The sequence below is a fragment of the Nannobrachium achirus genome, assembly GCF_963921795.1.
Source record: "Nannobrachium achirus genome assembly, chromosome: 11".
NCBI lineage: Eukaryota > Metazoa > Chordata > Actinopteri > Myctophiformes > Myctophidae > Nannobrachium > Nannobrachium achirus.
In genome coordinates, this window is record NC_137820.1 from 12,610,145 (window position 1) to 12,624,854 (window position 14,710).

The 14,710-nt window shown below is 42.5% G+C and overlaps 1 protein-coding gene across 1 annotated transcript; it reads left to right on the forward strand.

Moving 5' to 3' along the window:
* Positions 1-805: 805 nt before the first annotated feature.
* On the forward strand, positions 806-8,905 carry LOC308294134 (olfactomedin-4-like; the record flags this gene model as incomplete). The annotated part of the gene is made up of 5 exons (XM_080736858.1): positions 806-923; positions 1,050-1,208; positions 3,884-4,096; positions 5,241-5,373; positions 8,052-8,905. Exons 1-5 carry the CDS (start codon positions 870-872, stop codon positions 8,903-8,905), a joined length of 1,413 nt encoding a protein of 470 aa, XP_080592984.1. The 5' UTR covers positions 806-869.
* Positions 8,906-14,710: the final 5,805 nt, after the last annotated feature.

The following is a 14,710-nucleotide window of genomic DNA, read 5'->3' on the forward strand; positions in this document are numbered from 1 at the left end:
TATGGGCATAACGGGTCCTACAGAGATCTCCATATATGGGCATATTTACATTGTTCCTGAGTTGGCTAGGGCGCCGACTAGACGCTCGGCCGCACATCTCCATATATGGGCATAAATGGATGTATCGGCGCAAGCGCTGACTCATTGTGACATAAAATGGACGCAATCTCCGTATATGGGCATAAAGGGGACACAGATACAGAGATCTCCATATATGGGCATATGGGCATTCTGACATCACTTCTGCTGACTCATTCTGACATCACTCCTGTACTTTGCACGTGTTGAATCTCTATATATGGAGATAACCGACGCATCTCACAAGCCATGGGCATAAATGGACACACGCAAACAGATGGTCAAAACAGATCCTATGACAACAGGTATAATGGGGTTTGCATTAAAGGGCGGGGCATTCATCCCCTATTTACATTGTTCCCGAGTTGGCCAGGGCGCCGACTAGACGCTCGGCCGGCCGAGCTTCTAGTGGTTAAAATGGAGTTTGAAGTTAAAATGGGTTTGTATAGGAAGGTGGGAAATGGTGGGAAATTAATATCAAATATCTAAATACTGAATGAAGAAAATCAAAAACTGTCCTGGGTGTTCCAAAAAGCCTGATTAGACGATAAAATGAAGAAAAAGAATCTCCTTAAAAACATGTGAAAGTGAAATATCCCTTTTAATAGTCAAATTCTGCTTTTTTTGTTTCACATCCACATTTGTGTAAATAGATGACACAGCAGAAATCACAGATAATATGTACTGCATGTGTGTGTGTTATGCCTGTATTGGGAAAGAGAGAGGGAAGAGAAGTCACTTCACAATTGAGTGTTTTCTTCCTCTCCTCAGAGTCAGTGTAAAGTATCATTATGGCTCCGATTCAGACCATGCTCCTGCTCCCACTGATGCTTATGTCATCCACAGTGAGTATAGTTTCAGTCTTTACTAGAGATTTATTTGACATTTTACAGTGTAGATTAGGTATGTGGATTAATGCATCATTGCACACAATATCGATGTTTATGAAGATGCTTTTTTGTACACCACAGGTTGTCAGCCAAGCTCAGCGTGTCGATGGCCATGAGAAGGATGGCACATGTGTGTGTCCAGTGAACAGCAGCATGTGGATGTTCCCCGTCATAGCGTATGAGAATGTCCAGGTCCAGGTTAAGAGCTGTGAAGACTTCTTCAATACACAACAAGATAAGGTGTTCAGAACCTCCTCAACCATAAACCAATAAGAGTTGGCCTACACTCATATTTTGGAAATTTAAGGTGGAGAAGTGATTTATTTTGTAAAATTACGTGTTAAACTGCTAACAGAGTATTTGTTCATACTGTTAATGAGTAACAGACCCTGTCTCTCCAGCTAGTAAACAGAAAATGCATCTTCGGTCCGGGATACCAATTTAATCCAATCAGGATAGAGCCCTGTTTCCCAAAGACTGGGTCGCGGGAGATTTAAATTGGGTCGCCAAAACATTCTTTTTTTTTTTATATAATTATTTATGCTCCATGTGTGCATATATGTACAACATTCGAACAGTGGGATTGTTATTATTGTCAAGGACAGAATGATTCTCTCCTTTTCCAACTAAGTTTTTGACTGGGGCACCGGAGTTCTCACTCATTAACGTGCTGCAGCCGCTGCAATCCTTTGAGGGTGGATTAACCAGTGGGCTGGTGGGGCCGTTGACAGGGGCCCTTTGGCTCTCAGGTGCCCTTGGGGGAACTGGGCCGCGTGGTCATTGACAATTTACTCAAATTAAATGTATACATTAAAGGCCCACTTCACCTCTGGGACAACCAGATCATGCTGCATCATATGATGCAAAATGCATGCTGAAATACTAAAATATCTCAAAACACAGATTGAACACAAAAAATAACTCTCGATTATGTTGATCATGTCCCAAACAACAATAAAATAAGATCTGGTATCCCAGAGGTGAAGTGGGCCTTTAATTAAAAATCAAATGTGTGGGCTGTTGTCTACAGGTGCTTTCTTGGCCCACAGATGATCATCATGGCTTAAAATCCGAGCTGGGTAGTGAGCGTTGGGAGGGAGGGTGGGTTATGGTGGAGGGTGGGGGGGCCCTAAAATATTATCGGCCAGGGGCCCTCGCCGGGGTTGATCTGTCCATGTTGATGTCCACTGACTGACAGGCTGGAGTCTGGACTGTGCAGTCAGAACAGAAGCCACTAGAATTAATATTATTATTATCCAAAGATGCTGGTTGCAGTGTTGTTTCTAGATATATATTTTTTAGGGCATACATATACATGGGTTTTCAACCGGTGGTCCGCGGACCCCTTTTTTTCACCTTAAAGAAATGGGTCCACTGATTTTTCATCTTAAAAAAATGGGTCCCCTGAAAAAAGGTTGGGAAACACTGGGATAGAGAACTCATACAGTATAGGATAAATACATGAAATTCTAAGTGATGACATGAAGAAATGAGCTGACAAAAGTGTAACTGGAACACTTGAAGCTGATAAATGCTTAATACCCTCTCCTGATTTGATTAAACTGGCAACCCACCTGAAAATGTATTCTTCTGTTTATTAAAGTGCTGGAGAAATGGAGAGACCCCTGAAAAACACTATAGCAAAATAATATACAGTAGATATTATTTTTAACTTAAAAAAAGAATATATATATATATATTAGGCCTGTCCTCTAAAAATCGTCAAATCGACGCGTCGTTTGAAGCCCCCGGAATCGACGCCAATTGTTTGAGTCGAGCCGTCAAAAATATATATATATTTTTATCACGCCAGTTACTGTGGTGCGGTATGAGAGCGCTGGACTGTGACTGTCATGTAATTCTTATTGAGTCCATACTTCCTACTACTTGGTAAACTAGACTTAAAAATAAAATCAGTTCACGTGACTTGAAAGTTGCCTTGATCATATGACAGTGAGCTCTTATTTTGAAGTTAAGCACTCGGAGAGGAAATACGTCGACGTGTTGTTATTCTACTTGCAGCTAGAGCTGGCCAAAGAAGCAGCACGACGCGCTTTCACTTTCACTGCCATGGGTGTGTGGTGGTCTCAGGCTGAGGAATAGCGATGGGCGAACTGTTTTCTTTTTATTATCTCGCACCAGATCGGCAACATAGCTCTTTTGATACAGCAGCGCTGTGCTCTGAGAAAATACAACTTGTGGAAATAATACACGACATGCTGTCAAAGAGATGCATTATTCTCGCCTCCGTTGTTCTACTCTGCTCCACAATTCACAATGACGCACGGCTGGACGCAATGTTATCGTCATTAATGTCCACCGCTACCATGTCTCAATATGCACGGTAGTTCATGGATCTAATTCACTTTAAAGGCTTAGGTTCATATTACTGTTTTATTGTATTATGTTGATGTGGTTTAAAAGCTTAACGCACCAATTTTCTTTTTCCTTTTTTTTTTTTTTTTTCTTTTTTTTACATAAACAATTCGTCGGCGCGTCGGATTAACCCCCGCTACTCGAGTCGACTTGATAAATCCTGAGTCGAGGACAGCCCTAATATATATATATATATACCGTATATACTTACGGTACGTTGCCATTATGAATAGGGCAGACTCATACTCTGAAAATGAAATATAATTGTGTTATTACATCCAAACCTCCTCATCTACAAACCAAGAGCAGAATGTTTCATCCTGAAATTAAATAAGAATCTATTAATTTAATTAATATTACTATACCAAATAATAGAGAAATCTCATTACAGTAAATGCATCAGTTGCCTAACAAGCTTTACACACATAAATTGTCACAGGCAGATTGGAATTCAGTGAGAGTGAAGCTGAATTTATGCTGCTTCTGTGGTCTTTCGGACAAACTCCTGGAGTTCACTTCTTGTGTCTGTTCCTCCTAAGGTGCGACTGTCCAGAGAGCGTCTGCCTGGGATCCAGGCTCTGTTTCAGAACCTGACAGCCCGTCTAGTGCCCTACCAGTACCTGCATGACAAGGGCCTGTACTCTGCCCTGCACCTGCGCCAGCTGGGCCAGGAACTGGAGCAGCTAGAGACTGACATCACCTCCATCCACGCTGCAAAGCCAACCGATGAGACAAAGAAACTCTCAGAGGAGGTATGGCAGAGTTATGAAGAACTCAACCAAGGGTAGCCTTTAGAGCAGTGTATGATAATTATAGGTCTACTAGCTGAATTAGCTGTTTGTTTTGTAATAAGTTACCATGAAAACTTCCACCGGCTGTCTGTCAGTCAGTCCCTCTGTCTGTCCGCCACGTCCGCCACGTCATTTTTTGCCTGTGTAGTGTGTAAGATTACAGTAGGCCTATGTATTATGTAACATAAAACACAGAGTCATTAGAAGTAGTAGTGGAAGCTATGGCAAAGAGTCGTGGAGGCTAATAGGAGAGGTGACATTTTAGTCAGCAGTATGGGTTTATGTCGGTGAGGATACGATTAGGATGCTACAGTATGAAGGTGGTGAAGTAATTAAAATAAAGGGATGAGGGGTCCATTGGGGAAAGGATGCTGAAGATGGAACTGCCTGGAAGGTATACAGTAAGAGGAGGTTTATGGATGTGGATGCAGGTGGAGTGACTGAGGAAGATGAAGGAAAACAGTGGTGTAAAGTAACTGAGTACATTTACTTAAGTACTGTACTTTTGTACAATTGTGTTCTGTGTACAGTAGAATAGGGATGCTAGGGTTCTTAAGTAAGGCTTTGACTGTGTCTGTCGCTGTGTGTGTGTGTGTGTGTGTGTGTGTGTGTGTGTGTGTGTGTGTGTGTGTGTGTGTGTGTGTGTGTGTGTGTGTGTGTGTGTGTGTGTGTGTGTGTGTGTGTGCGCGCATGCGTGCGTGCGTGCGCGCGTGCATGTGTGAGTTTGTCTAGCTATACTTATGGGGACTAAACGCATGTTCACACAGTCACCTGCAGGGGACCTCTGACAGTGTGGGGACAAAATAGTAGGTCCCCACAACGGTTAGGGTTAGGGTTAGGGTTAGGGTTAGGGTTAGGGTTAGGGTTAGAGTTAGGGTTAAGGTTAGAGTTAGGGTTAGGGTTAGGGGTTAGGTTTAGGGATAGAGGTTAGGGTAAGGCCACAGGACTTGCATAAAAATGAATGGAAGTCTATGTAATGTCCCCACAAGTGATGTAAATATATAGTGTGTGTGTGTGTGTGTGTGTGTGCGTGCGTGCGTGTGTGCGTGCGTGCGTGCGTGCGTGCGTGCGTGCGTGCGTGCGTGCGTGCGTGCGTGTGTGTCAGGTGGGTAAACTGCGGACCGATGTAAAGAGGATGCACAATTCAGACATCATCAACATGAGGAGCGTCAAAGGCAAACTGCGAACTCTGAAGAACGGAGTGAATTCCTGTCGAACGATCCCAAAAGACTTCAAAAGTAAGTACACAATTACTTGATACAGTTGCTGCACGTTGGCTTTGTAGGGCAGGAAAATACTTTTGAGTTAGAAAAAAGGAAACATCATACAATACTGTGTGTGTGTGTGTGTGTGTGTGTGTGTGTGTGTGTGTGTGTGTGTGTGTGTGTGTGTGTGTGTGTGTGTGTGTGTGTGTGTGTGTGTGTGTGTGTTTGTGTGTGTGTTGGTAGACAGGAAGTGGGGTGTTTTTGAGGGAGCAAGGGAAATGGAATGCAGCGATACATGCAGCGGTCTATCACTGGTTCACAACCTGGGGTCTGGGGAACCAGGTGTCCTAATGGACTTTACAGGGCTGTATATCAAAGTGTGTACAAATGGAACCAACTGGAGGCCCATTTGGAGAGTTTTAACAGTGTAGATTTGGGTCCCAGAACAAAAAACAACTATCAAATGGCGGTCCGTGGACTAATGCATATCAAACTGGGGGTCCTTGAAATTAAAACGCTGAACTAGGCCAGTGGTTCCCAAACGGGGGGGTCCCCAGTTGATTAGCTTAATGTGCATATTTTCTCACTCAGTAAACAAACCAACATCTGCACATTTCTTAAGTTACAATTGAATGACTTAAGACCTTTTTAATACCAAATTGTCCAAATTGTCAAATAGTATAAGAAAGAGGCATACATTGTGAAAATACATTGTCAAACTAAATGTAATGGCTACAATTTCAAGTGCTTGTCAGGGTGAGGGGTCCCAATGCAGGTCTATACATTTTGGGGGGATCATTGCCTGAAAGGTTTGGGAGCCCTTAAACTACTAGGCTATACTGGAACCCTAAGGGTGTAACGATGGTTGACGATACGATACATGGACTTCATGGCGATACGATTCGATTCAATGATTTAAAATGTAGTAACTATTTAGCAAAGAAATTAAATCTGTGTGAAATGTGTCAATAGTGCATGTTTTTAAGGGAAATATCTATTATTATGGATATAAATAACAAAGAGCTTTGATTCTCTAGAAAATACATGGACATTATATTTCAACACATATGGACAAACCCGCACCTTGACATGAACACAGAGATTACACACATTTATCGACAGACCAAGAGTAGCTTTATGGAAAAGTAATGAAACCCCTCTTTTTCATTTTCTTTCTTAAAATTGATAAATACAAGGCACAAATACTTGTTTTCCATACAATCAATTATTTGTACTGCAAAACAATTCGATACAGATTATCTGCATTGTAAAACGATACCGATACGATACAAATCCAAAACGGTACAATATATGCTTTTGAATATCGATATAGTAGATCCAGGGCCGTTTTTAGCTATAGGCGGTATAGGCGGCCGCCTAGAGCGCCGACCTCAAAGGGGCGCCCGCCGAAATGGAGTGATTTTTTTTTTCTTTCTTTTTTTTATTAAAAAAATAAAATAATCGGCGCCCCCTCTATTGGTTTATCTCACCCAGACGATCCAGTTGCTTACTATGTGGGTCAAAATAACATTTTTATTATCAATCATAAAAACTTGAGCATCAGAGGCAACCTGCGCTCGGTCGCAGCAGGGCAAGATGAATGAGATTGGTACTACCCCGCCCCCGCACTCTTCATCAAAGGGGGCGCCGATCGCTCAGCACAGCCTGGGCTGGGCGCAGCCTGGCTGGCCTTGGCCAGTGTTACATACATAACAAATAAATAAATAAATAGAAATAAATTGTCAAGCGAATGATCATGATTGTGACCAGTCCAGACTGTCCAGTGGCAGTGACGAATCATCATGATGATCAATCAGTCATGAGTCATCATCATTCGCACTGACGAATCTCGGAATCTGCCGCGACACAATGCGGGACTGCCTGGGTCAGGTTGATGAGAGAGAGAGGAGACAGGTGTGATGGAAACTGGAAGACAGACAACAAGAAGACGAGCGAGAGAACTATAACTTAGAACAGTAGATTGAAGAAAGAAGTAAGAACATGTTGAAAAGGAAAAAGCCCTCTGGGGCACAGAACAAGAAAAAGAGAAAGGAAGAAGAGGAAAGGCGTGCTAAGGATAAAGGTATTATGCAATTTACTTTTATTTAGATTATTAAACTTAGCATTTTGTAGCATCACGTTGTTGTTGATTCATGCATTGCATGCTGTGGCCTAACTGGGGGGACGGGGGCGACCCGGGCGAGTAAAGCAAATCATGGAATGTAAAGTTGACTAAACATGTGCTGGTGTGATGTATATCTTCATTAGGTTTATCCAGCGTGCTTGCCTTGTACACAGTCTGCTGTTCATTGTTGACCATTTTTGTAAAAAATAAAATAAATAAAAAGTTAATGAGCCACCCAACCTGACCCAAAAATCACGCCAAAACCCGAGAAAATGTCATATTATTGAACAGTCATCCAAACCGGCCCAAAACCGAGGGAGTGGGGGGGGGGCATTCGAGAGAGCTCGCCTAGAGCGCCGATTAGACGCGCTACGTCCCTGAGTTCATTGCAAATTCAAATCAATTTTTCGATTCAGTTACTATAATCTTTACACCCCTATGGAACCCCAATCTAATCCAGCTCTGAGAGAGTACACCTCTGTACACTCTCAGAGATACAGACCCATACGTGTCCTAGTTGTCCTCGGGCCTCAAACTGAGAACCACTGCCTGACCCTCATAACCTTCTACTTCTCATTAACCTCAGCCTCGCAGTGCTCCAAGGGCCTCATGGCCAACATCAGCGACCCTGTGGTGACCAAGATTGGCGTCTACAAGAGCAGCTACGCCTCTGGCTCCTGGGGAAAAGAGGCCGATGGCAACAGTCCACCAGGAGAACAAGACATCTACTGGCTCATGCCTCTGGTTAACAGCCAGGCATGGGGCCACACAATGAGGATGTACAGGTCCTACATAGATTTAATGGCCGAGACCAATTACAGAGACGTCCAATTATTCTCCTCCATAACGTCTAACGCCATCGAGGGTCCAAGCGCCGTCCTCTACGGCAATGCCCTTTACTATCACTGTTACCAGTCTGCTGACATCTGCAGGTACAACCTGACGAACAGCAAAGTGACCAGGGTGAGACTGCCTGGGACAGGCGTAGGGTTCAACAACACGTTCCCGTACTGTTATTACAGCTGTAGATCCTATAGTGACGTAGATGTGGAGGCGGACGAGTTGGGGCTGTGGGCCATCTATGCCACGACCGGTAACCATGGTAACCTGGTGGTGAGCCAGCTGGCCTGGGACGGGGAGAAGCTCACCGTGACGCACACCTGGGAGACGCAGGTGTTCAAGAAGGCGGTGAGCAGTGCCTTCATGTCCTGTGGCGCGCTGTACGCCACCCGCTACGTCAGCGAGTACCGCGAGGAGGTCTTCTACGCTTTCGACACCGCCACGGGTAAAGAGGACAACAGCCTGGCTCTGCCTCTGGAGAAGGTGGCTCCAGGAGTGGCCAGTCTGAGCTACAATCCCACTGACAAGCGAATCTACATGTACAACGATGGCTATTTACTGGCTTACCAAGCCGAGTTCTCTCACCCAAGCACATACTAGGCATCTTCAGCATAAGCAGAATGCCTCCTTGCGATACTCAGCATCTAATTTAGTATCTGTACTAGACAAATTAGACATGTTGATGTGTACTGCAGTTTATCAATGATCACTTGCAATTTTGACAAATAAGATTATACTTTTTTTTTTTATTAAATCAACCTAAAACAAACTATGTGTATTGCTTTTACTGACAAGAACTGAATGAACACACACACACACCCTCTGCTGAGGTGCTGGAGAACACTGATTCTCAAAGGGACCCGCAGGGTTGCTTGAGGGGGTTTTAAGCTATTCGAATTCTGTCACCAAATGCAATTTGGGGTACTTGTCATGAAAATGTTTGAGAACCACTACCTTATAATAATTCAACTTGTCAAATAGTTATCAAGAGTTGAAGCTAAATTGAAGTTGATGTGTGCAAAGATAAATAATCCCACACAAACTCGAACGGGTGTTTTTGATGAATCTATGGTTAAAATGGAGTTTGAAGTTACAATGGGTTTGTATAGGAATGGGTAGATGAGGAGTGTCTGATAAAATGACTATCAAATATCTAAATATTGAATCAAGCAAATTGAAAACTGTTCTGGGTGTTCACAAAAGCCTGATTGGACAATAAAATGACCAAAGTTTTTTTTGAAAGTGGAATATCCCTTTAACTAAATTATCAGGATATACTTCAGAATGTATATCCATCTATCCAGTTTCTCTAAGAAAGAAAGTTTCCTTAAAACAAGGTCACTCAAGGCAAATAAATGAACCACTGAAATCTCTGTGTCAAATAGACATGGTCTATTTTCACTGAACATACGAGAAAACTAATATTGGTCTGGTCAGCGTGAGCATGGAGAGCATCATAGGGTAAGGGGTGCACACGCATGCACGCGCGCGCACACACACACACACACACACACACACACACACACACACACACACACACACACACACACACACACACACGAACACACACACACAGACACAGACACACTGATGTATATACTGTTTGTTTTAGACTTACTGTATTTTTTTTTTTGTTTTTCTTTACATATCTACTGCATAGTACTGTGTTCTATTTGTCTGTCATTCAATGTTATATGAGATACTTCAATGGTTTCCAGTGGAAATAAGCTTAGTCTTTTCATGGATCTCCTTTTAGTAGACCTTGTACCAGTGAACTGTACCGTCATGAAACTGTACCTTTTCCTATGCAAACTTCTAATAAAGTCTTCAATCAATCAATGTGTGTGGACTGTGGATGATGATGGATCAGTGGATGGAGGTTGACCGTCATGGATTATATTCATTTTAGCTTATACAGAGGGTTTGGGTGAATGGATGAAATGCTTGCTGCGTACAGTAGGGGGCTCTATAACCACACACACTGCAGTGCAGACAAGGACAGATGTGCTAGCTTTGGCCTGGTTTATGGGAGAGTGTTTTTTGCACAGATATAAAAAGCTAGATACCTCATCCGCCGCTGCAGTTCATTGGTGCGACTGGTAAAACAGGACTGGCGGAAGTGTGGAACTGTGAAACTGTGCAAGGCACTCTGCCCCCTGCAGTGGGAAAGAGGGAGTCCCGCATCTGATTGGCCTACCGAGCATCCCATTCTGTGACGCACAAGGAAGCGTCCTTCAGAATTCCGGAAGCTTGCCAGTCCTCTCATAGATATATATAAAGGGGATGGTGTTTTTTACTGGTGTTTCAGTCCGAGTTTGGGCAAAGGGTGCGTTCGGAAATGCGCACCGGACTGCGCGGGCGTTTATCGTGGGCTTGCCCAGGCCTTACGGCCTGGGCATAAATATAACGATTGCATTCACCACGGCTTCGTAACTCGCGCGGCGCTCCGCCGGCCGCGCGGCCCTGGCCCGCTCTTCGCGGCCACTCGCGCCTGCGGCGCTCGGGGGCGAATAGCAGGACCAAGGTCCGCTGGCCTTCGCGCCGCTTGCAATGTCGTGGACAATAAAACGAGCGCACCCTTTCATACACTCTGACTGAATCACCAGTAAAAAACACTCTCTCATATATAAAGGCTAGATAGCTCACGCCCGCTGTTGGCCAATGGGGACTGACGTCGCTACAGGTCGGCCATCTTGGGACAGGACCGATCGCCCAGTTTAACATTAATTTCTATAGTGCATGTACTATTTAAATGACCAGAGCTTGCTCAATTTTCAACCTATTTTGAAACGGATTGGTTTCTTATAAACCTAAGAAACGTAGCTATGTTACTGTATACTTAGAATAATTATAACCATGGATTTCCATATGAAATAACATTAAGTATATAGGTAAAGTAAAGCAATTAGCTATACAGACTGTATTTATATTGTAAATATGTAACATGTAATAGTTCCAATATTAGTAATATTTTTATTATTTAATTCATTGTGTATTAAATGTAACAATGCATTAATTTAATATAAAAATCTGTCTCATTTGGCTTATATTTATTTGATATAAAATAGTCTCATGTTGCCATTCTGTAAAATATGAGATTAGAGATGGGGCTTCAAGGTTATTTTATTAAGGACATAACAAAACCAAATAGACCTCCTTTTTATACAGTTTATTTCAGCACTGCAACTGCAAGTCATTTCCCAATCAGTAACATGACCAATCCTCCCCTCCCTGTGAGATCAGACCACCAACAGCCAGACGAGTACCTACATAATATATACCAACTATAGTCATAACAGCAATAATCATGATGTATAATAATCTTTTTTTTTGTTAAACCCATGCTGCATGATGCTTTTGGTGGCCCTTGATATTGAAGTAGGCTACAGGTGTACTGCATACACCTGTTTGAAGGTTCAATGGACCATTATTATATTCTAAGGCCCCAAAATAGAAATACTTGAAATAAAAAATTGAAAATATATAGCCATAAATCATAAATCATGCTCTAATTTGCATATGGGGGATATTTTTCACAATAATAACATATGTACATGTTCTAGACATTCTAATGATCACCAAAAAAAATAGTACAGGCATTTTACTTATGTTTTTGTGAGGAATAGCTTCCATGAAAAAGTGAGATGTTGTTCGTCAAAACTCTGGAATGTCAGCGGGTGTGGCGGGTGTGAATGTCAGCCCATGTGGGGGGTATTTATATGCAAATATTGTGGCCAATGGCATTGTAATACTAAACAATAGAATCCAATGGTGATGTTTAGGTGGTAGGGGGAGCTAAAATAAAATGATTTAAACCTTTTTTTGGATAAAATACAAACGTTGTAATATTACAACAGTGGGCTCTAGAGGGTTAAACAGCTCAACAATGATCAATGAGGTTGGGGGTTAGACTGGAACTTTGGGGGGCTGTTGAGAGGGCGGTGGTGTGGCAGTGTAGAGAGACAGACAGGATTTACCATCAAGTATACCTGTAGCATTAGAACTGAATAGCAAAATCACAGTGGGTTCCTTTTCTCAGATGGCATTCAGTGCACTACTCATGGGCTCATACGTTCTTGCTTGGAGTAAACTTTAAATGTAAAGCCTGAAAGGAGGTAAACCAGACTCAAATACATCCATTGGGGAAAAATTTACCCATCATTTAACATCTGCATTAGAATGTAGAAGAATGTTTTATTTGATCATTGTTTGCCTGTTATCTCTCCTATGGTACCAGATCAATACAGCATGGAATTGTGGATGAAATGTGTCCATATACACACACATTATATATATATATATATATATATATATATATATATATATATATATATATATATATATATAAAGGACCGTTTTTGGTAGCTTCTGTCTCACGTTGTCTTTCTGTAAGCTAAGCATAGTCATTTTAGCAATATGGTGCAGCCTCAGCTTGAAAAACAGGGACACAACCACCTTCATCAGTGTATGGTGGTAACTGTCAATGCCCGAGCGAAAACACATCCTCTGAACCTATCCTCCTATCCTATGGGCTATTTTCATCTGGAATCTGCAGATGCCTGGCGAACGACCCACTCTGCTGCCTTCACCGTGCCTTCAGATGGTATCACCAGACCTCCAATTGCTTTTCAGGGTCAGTAGGTGGTAGCTCTTGTCCTTACAGGCAGATTCAGCATCGGTCACAAGGCTGGCCCGGCAGACATCACAGGACAGCTTTTTCAAAGTGCGTCGCACAACAAATCCTGAAATTAGCTAGCAGTAGACAGATCATTATAATACTTAATAAGCATGGACACTTACTTTTTTTACTATCTTATGTATCATGTATCATGCATCTGAATCTAATACACCTTTAAGCCAGACAGTCTGCCCAGTCCTGTAAAAGTATTCACTGCTGAAGTGCTCTCTGCAGAGCAGTGTCCTGTCATTTGCAACAAAACCATCCCATCTTGGGGCAAGTTCCCACTGTCTCCTGCTCTCTAGGCTTTTGGGAAACCTTTAAAAAAAGAAATGGGAGAACAGGTACCCAGATATATCAATTAAACATGTCCACCCTTCTTTCCTTTAACATTAAGGGTAAGGATGTATCTACAGTATGCATGTATGCATGTAAGCATTAGCCTATGCAGACTTTTAGAATAAGACAACCATACTAAGAGTTAAAATAGTGTCCAAAAGAAAGATTCAAGGATTGTGTAGACAGGTGGTAGAAATATTTCTAAAAGCCAGGGTCATCAACACTCTTGCAATGTTATTATCTCATAGCCCTGTTGTTCCTGTGCAGCATAACTTGTATTGTACATAATGATTATCCTAATTATAATATAATATTATCATATTTGTGGCAGGTGATCCCACAGGTAATGGTCTCAGGAAAACCTGATAATATTTGAAAATCTCGATTGTTGTCTTGATAAACTTGTGCTAGTAGTAGCCATGCCACTTAACTATGCTGCATGCTCTTTTTTCGAAATGAAAAGCTTCAATTTCAACATGTCAACCAGCCTGAATCATAGCCACGTTAATAATGTTTGTAATAAACCAAACCGTTAGTAAATCCGTCAAGATTTCAGAGAGTAAGGAGTATTTAAGTGTGCAGATCACTCACCTTACACGCACTATACCATACAGCCTGCCGGCAGGACAGGGGGGATGGTCCTGTCCTAAGATGGCCGCCAGTGAACGACGCCGCCGACTCCGCCTTGCGCCATCTAGCCTTCTTATATATATCTATGAGTCCTCTTACCAGCGTCCCAGAGCCGGAGGAGGTGTCTGCCTTTTTATGTCTATGGTTTTTTGCAGGTCTTTCAGTCCAAGCTTATCAAAAAGGCATCTGGGCTAAGGCAGCGGAAGCTTGTGATTGGCCGAAAGTCGGGGGGACGGACACCTAAACCTAACCTTAACCCTAAACCTAAGTTGTCCTGCTGAGGAGTCAGCCAACCATATGTAGAGGGAAGGAGGGAGGCGGGTAGAGATAAACGGGCGATTAGGCCGCAGTGGTTCTCAAACTTTTCACTGGTAAACAAACCAATACACAGTAGTGTGATTACTGTGTATAAATGGTATCTGCACATTTCTAAAGTGACAATTTAAGGGCTTTCAAGACCGTTTTAATACCAAACTGGCCAAACTGTGAAATATTTAGTAAGCAAGAGGCGAACATTGTGAAAATAGCCGATCTACATGCTCACAACGCCTTGCAAGATCTGCTAATTTCACAATATTTATCTGTGGAACCAACTAAGTCACATGAATATAAATGTAATAGCTACAATTCCAAGTGCTTGTCAGGGTGGGGGTCCCTAGTTCAAATATGCTTATTTTGGGGGTCACTGCCTAAAAAGGAGAACCCCTGGATTAGGGCAAGTTAACGACAGAAGTAGGGCGGGAAGGGAGGGTGGGAGT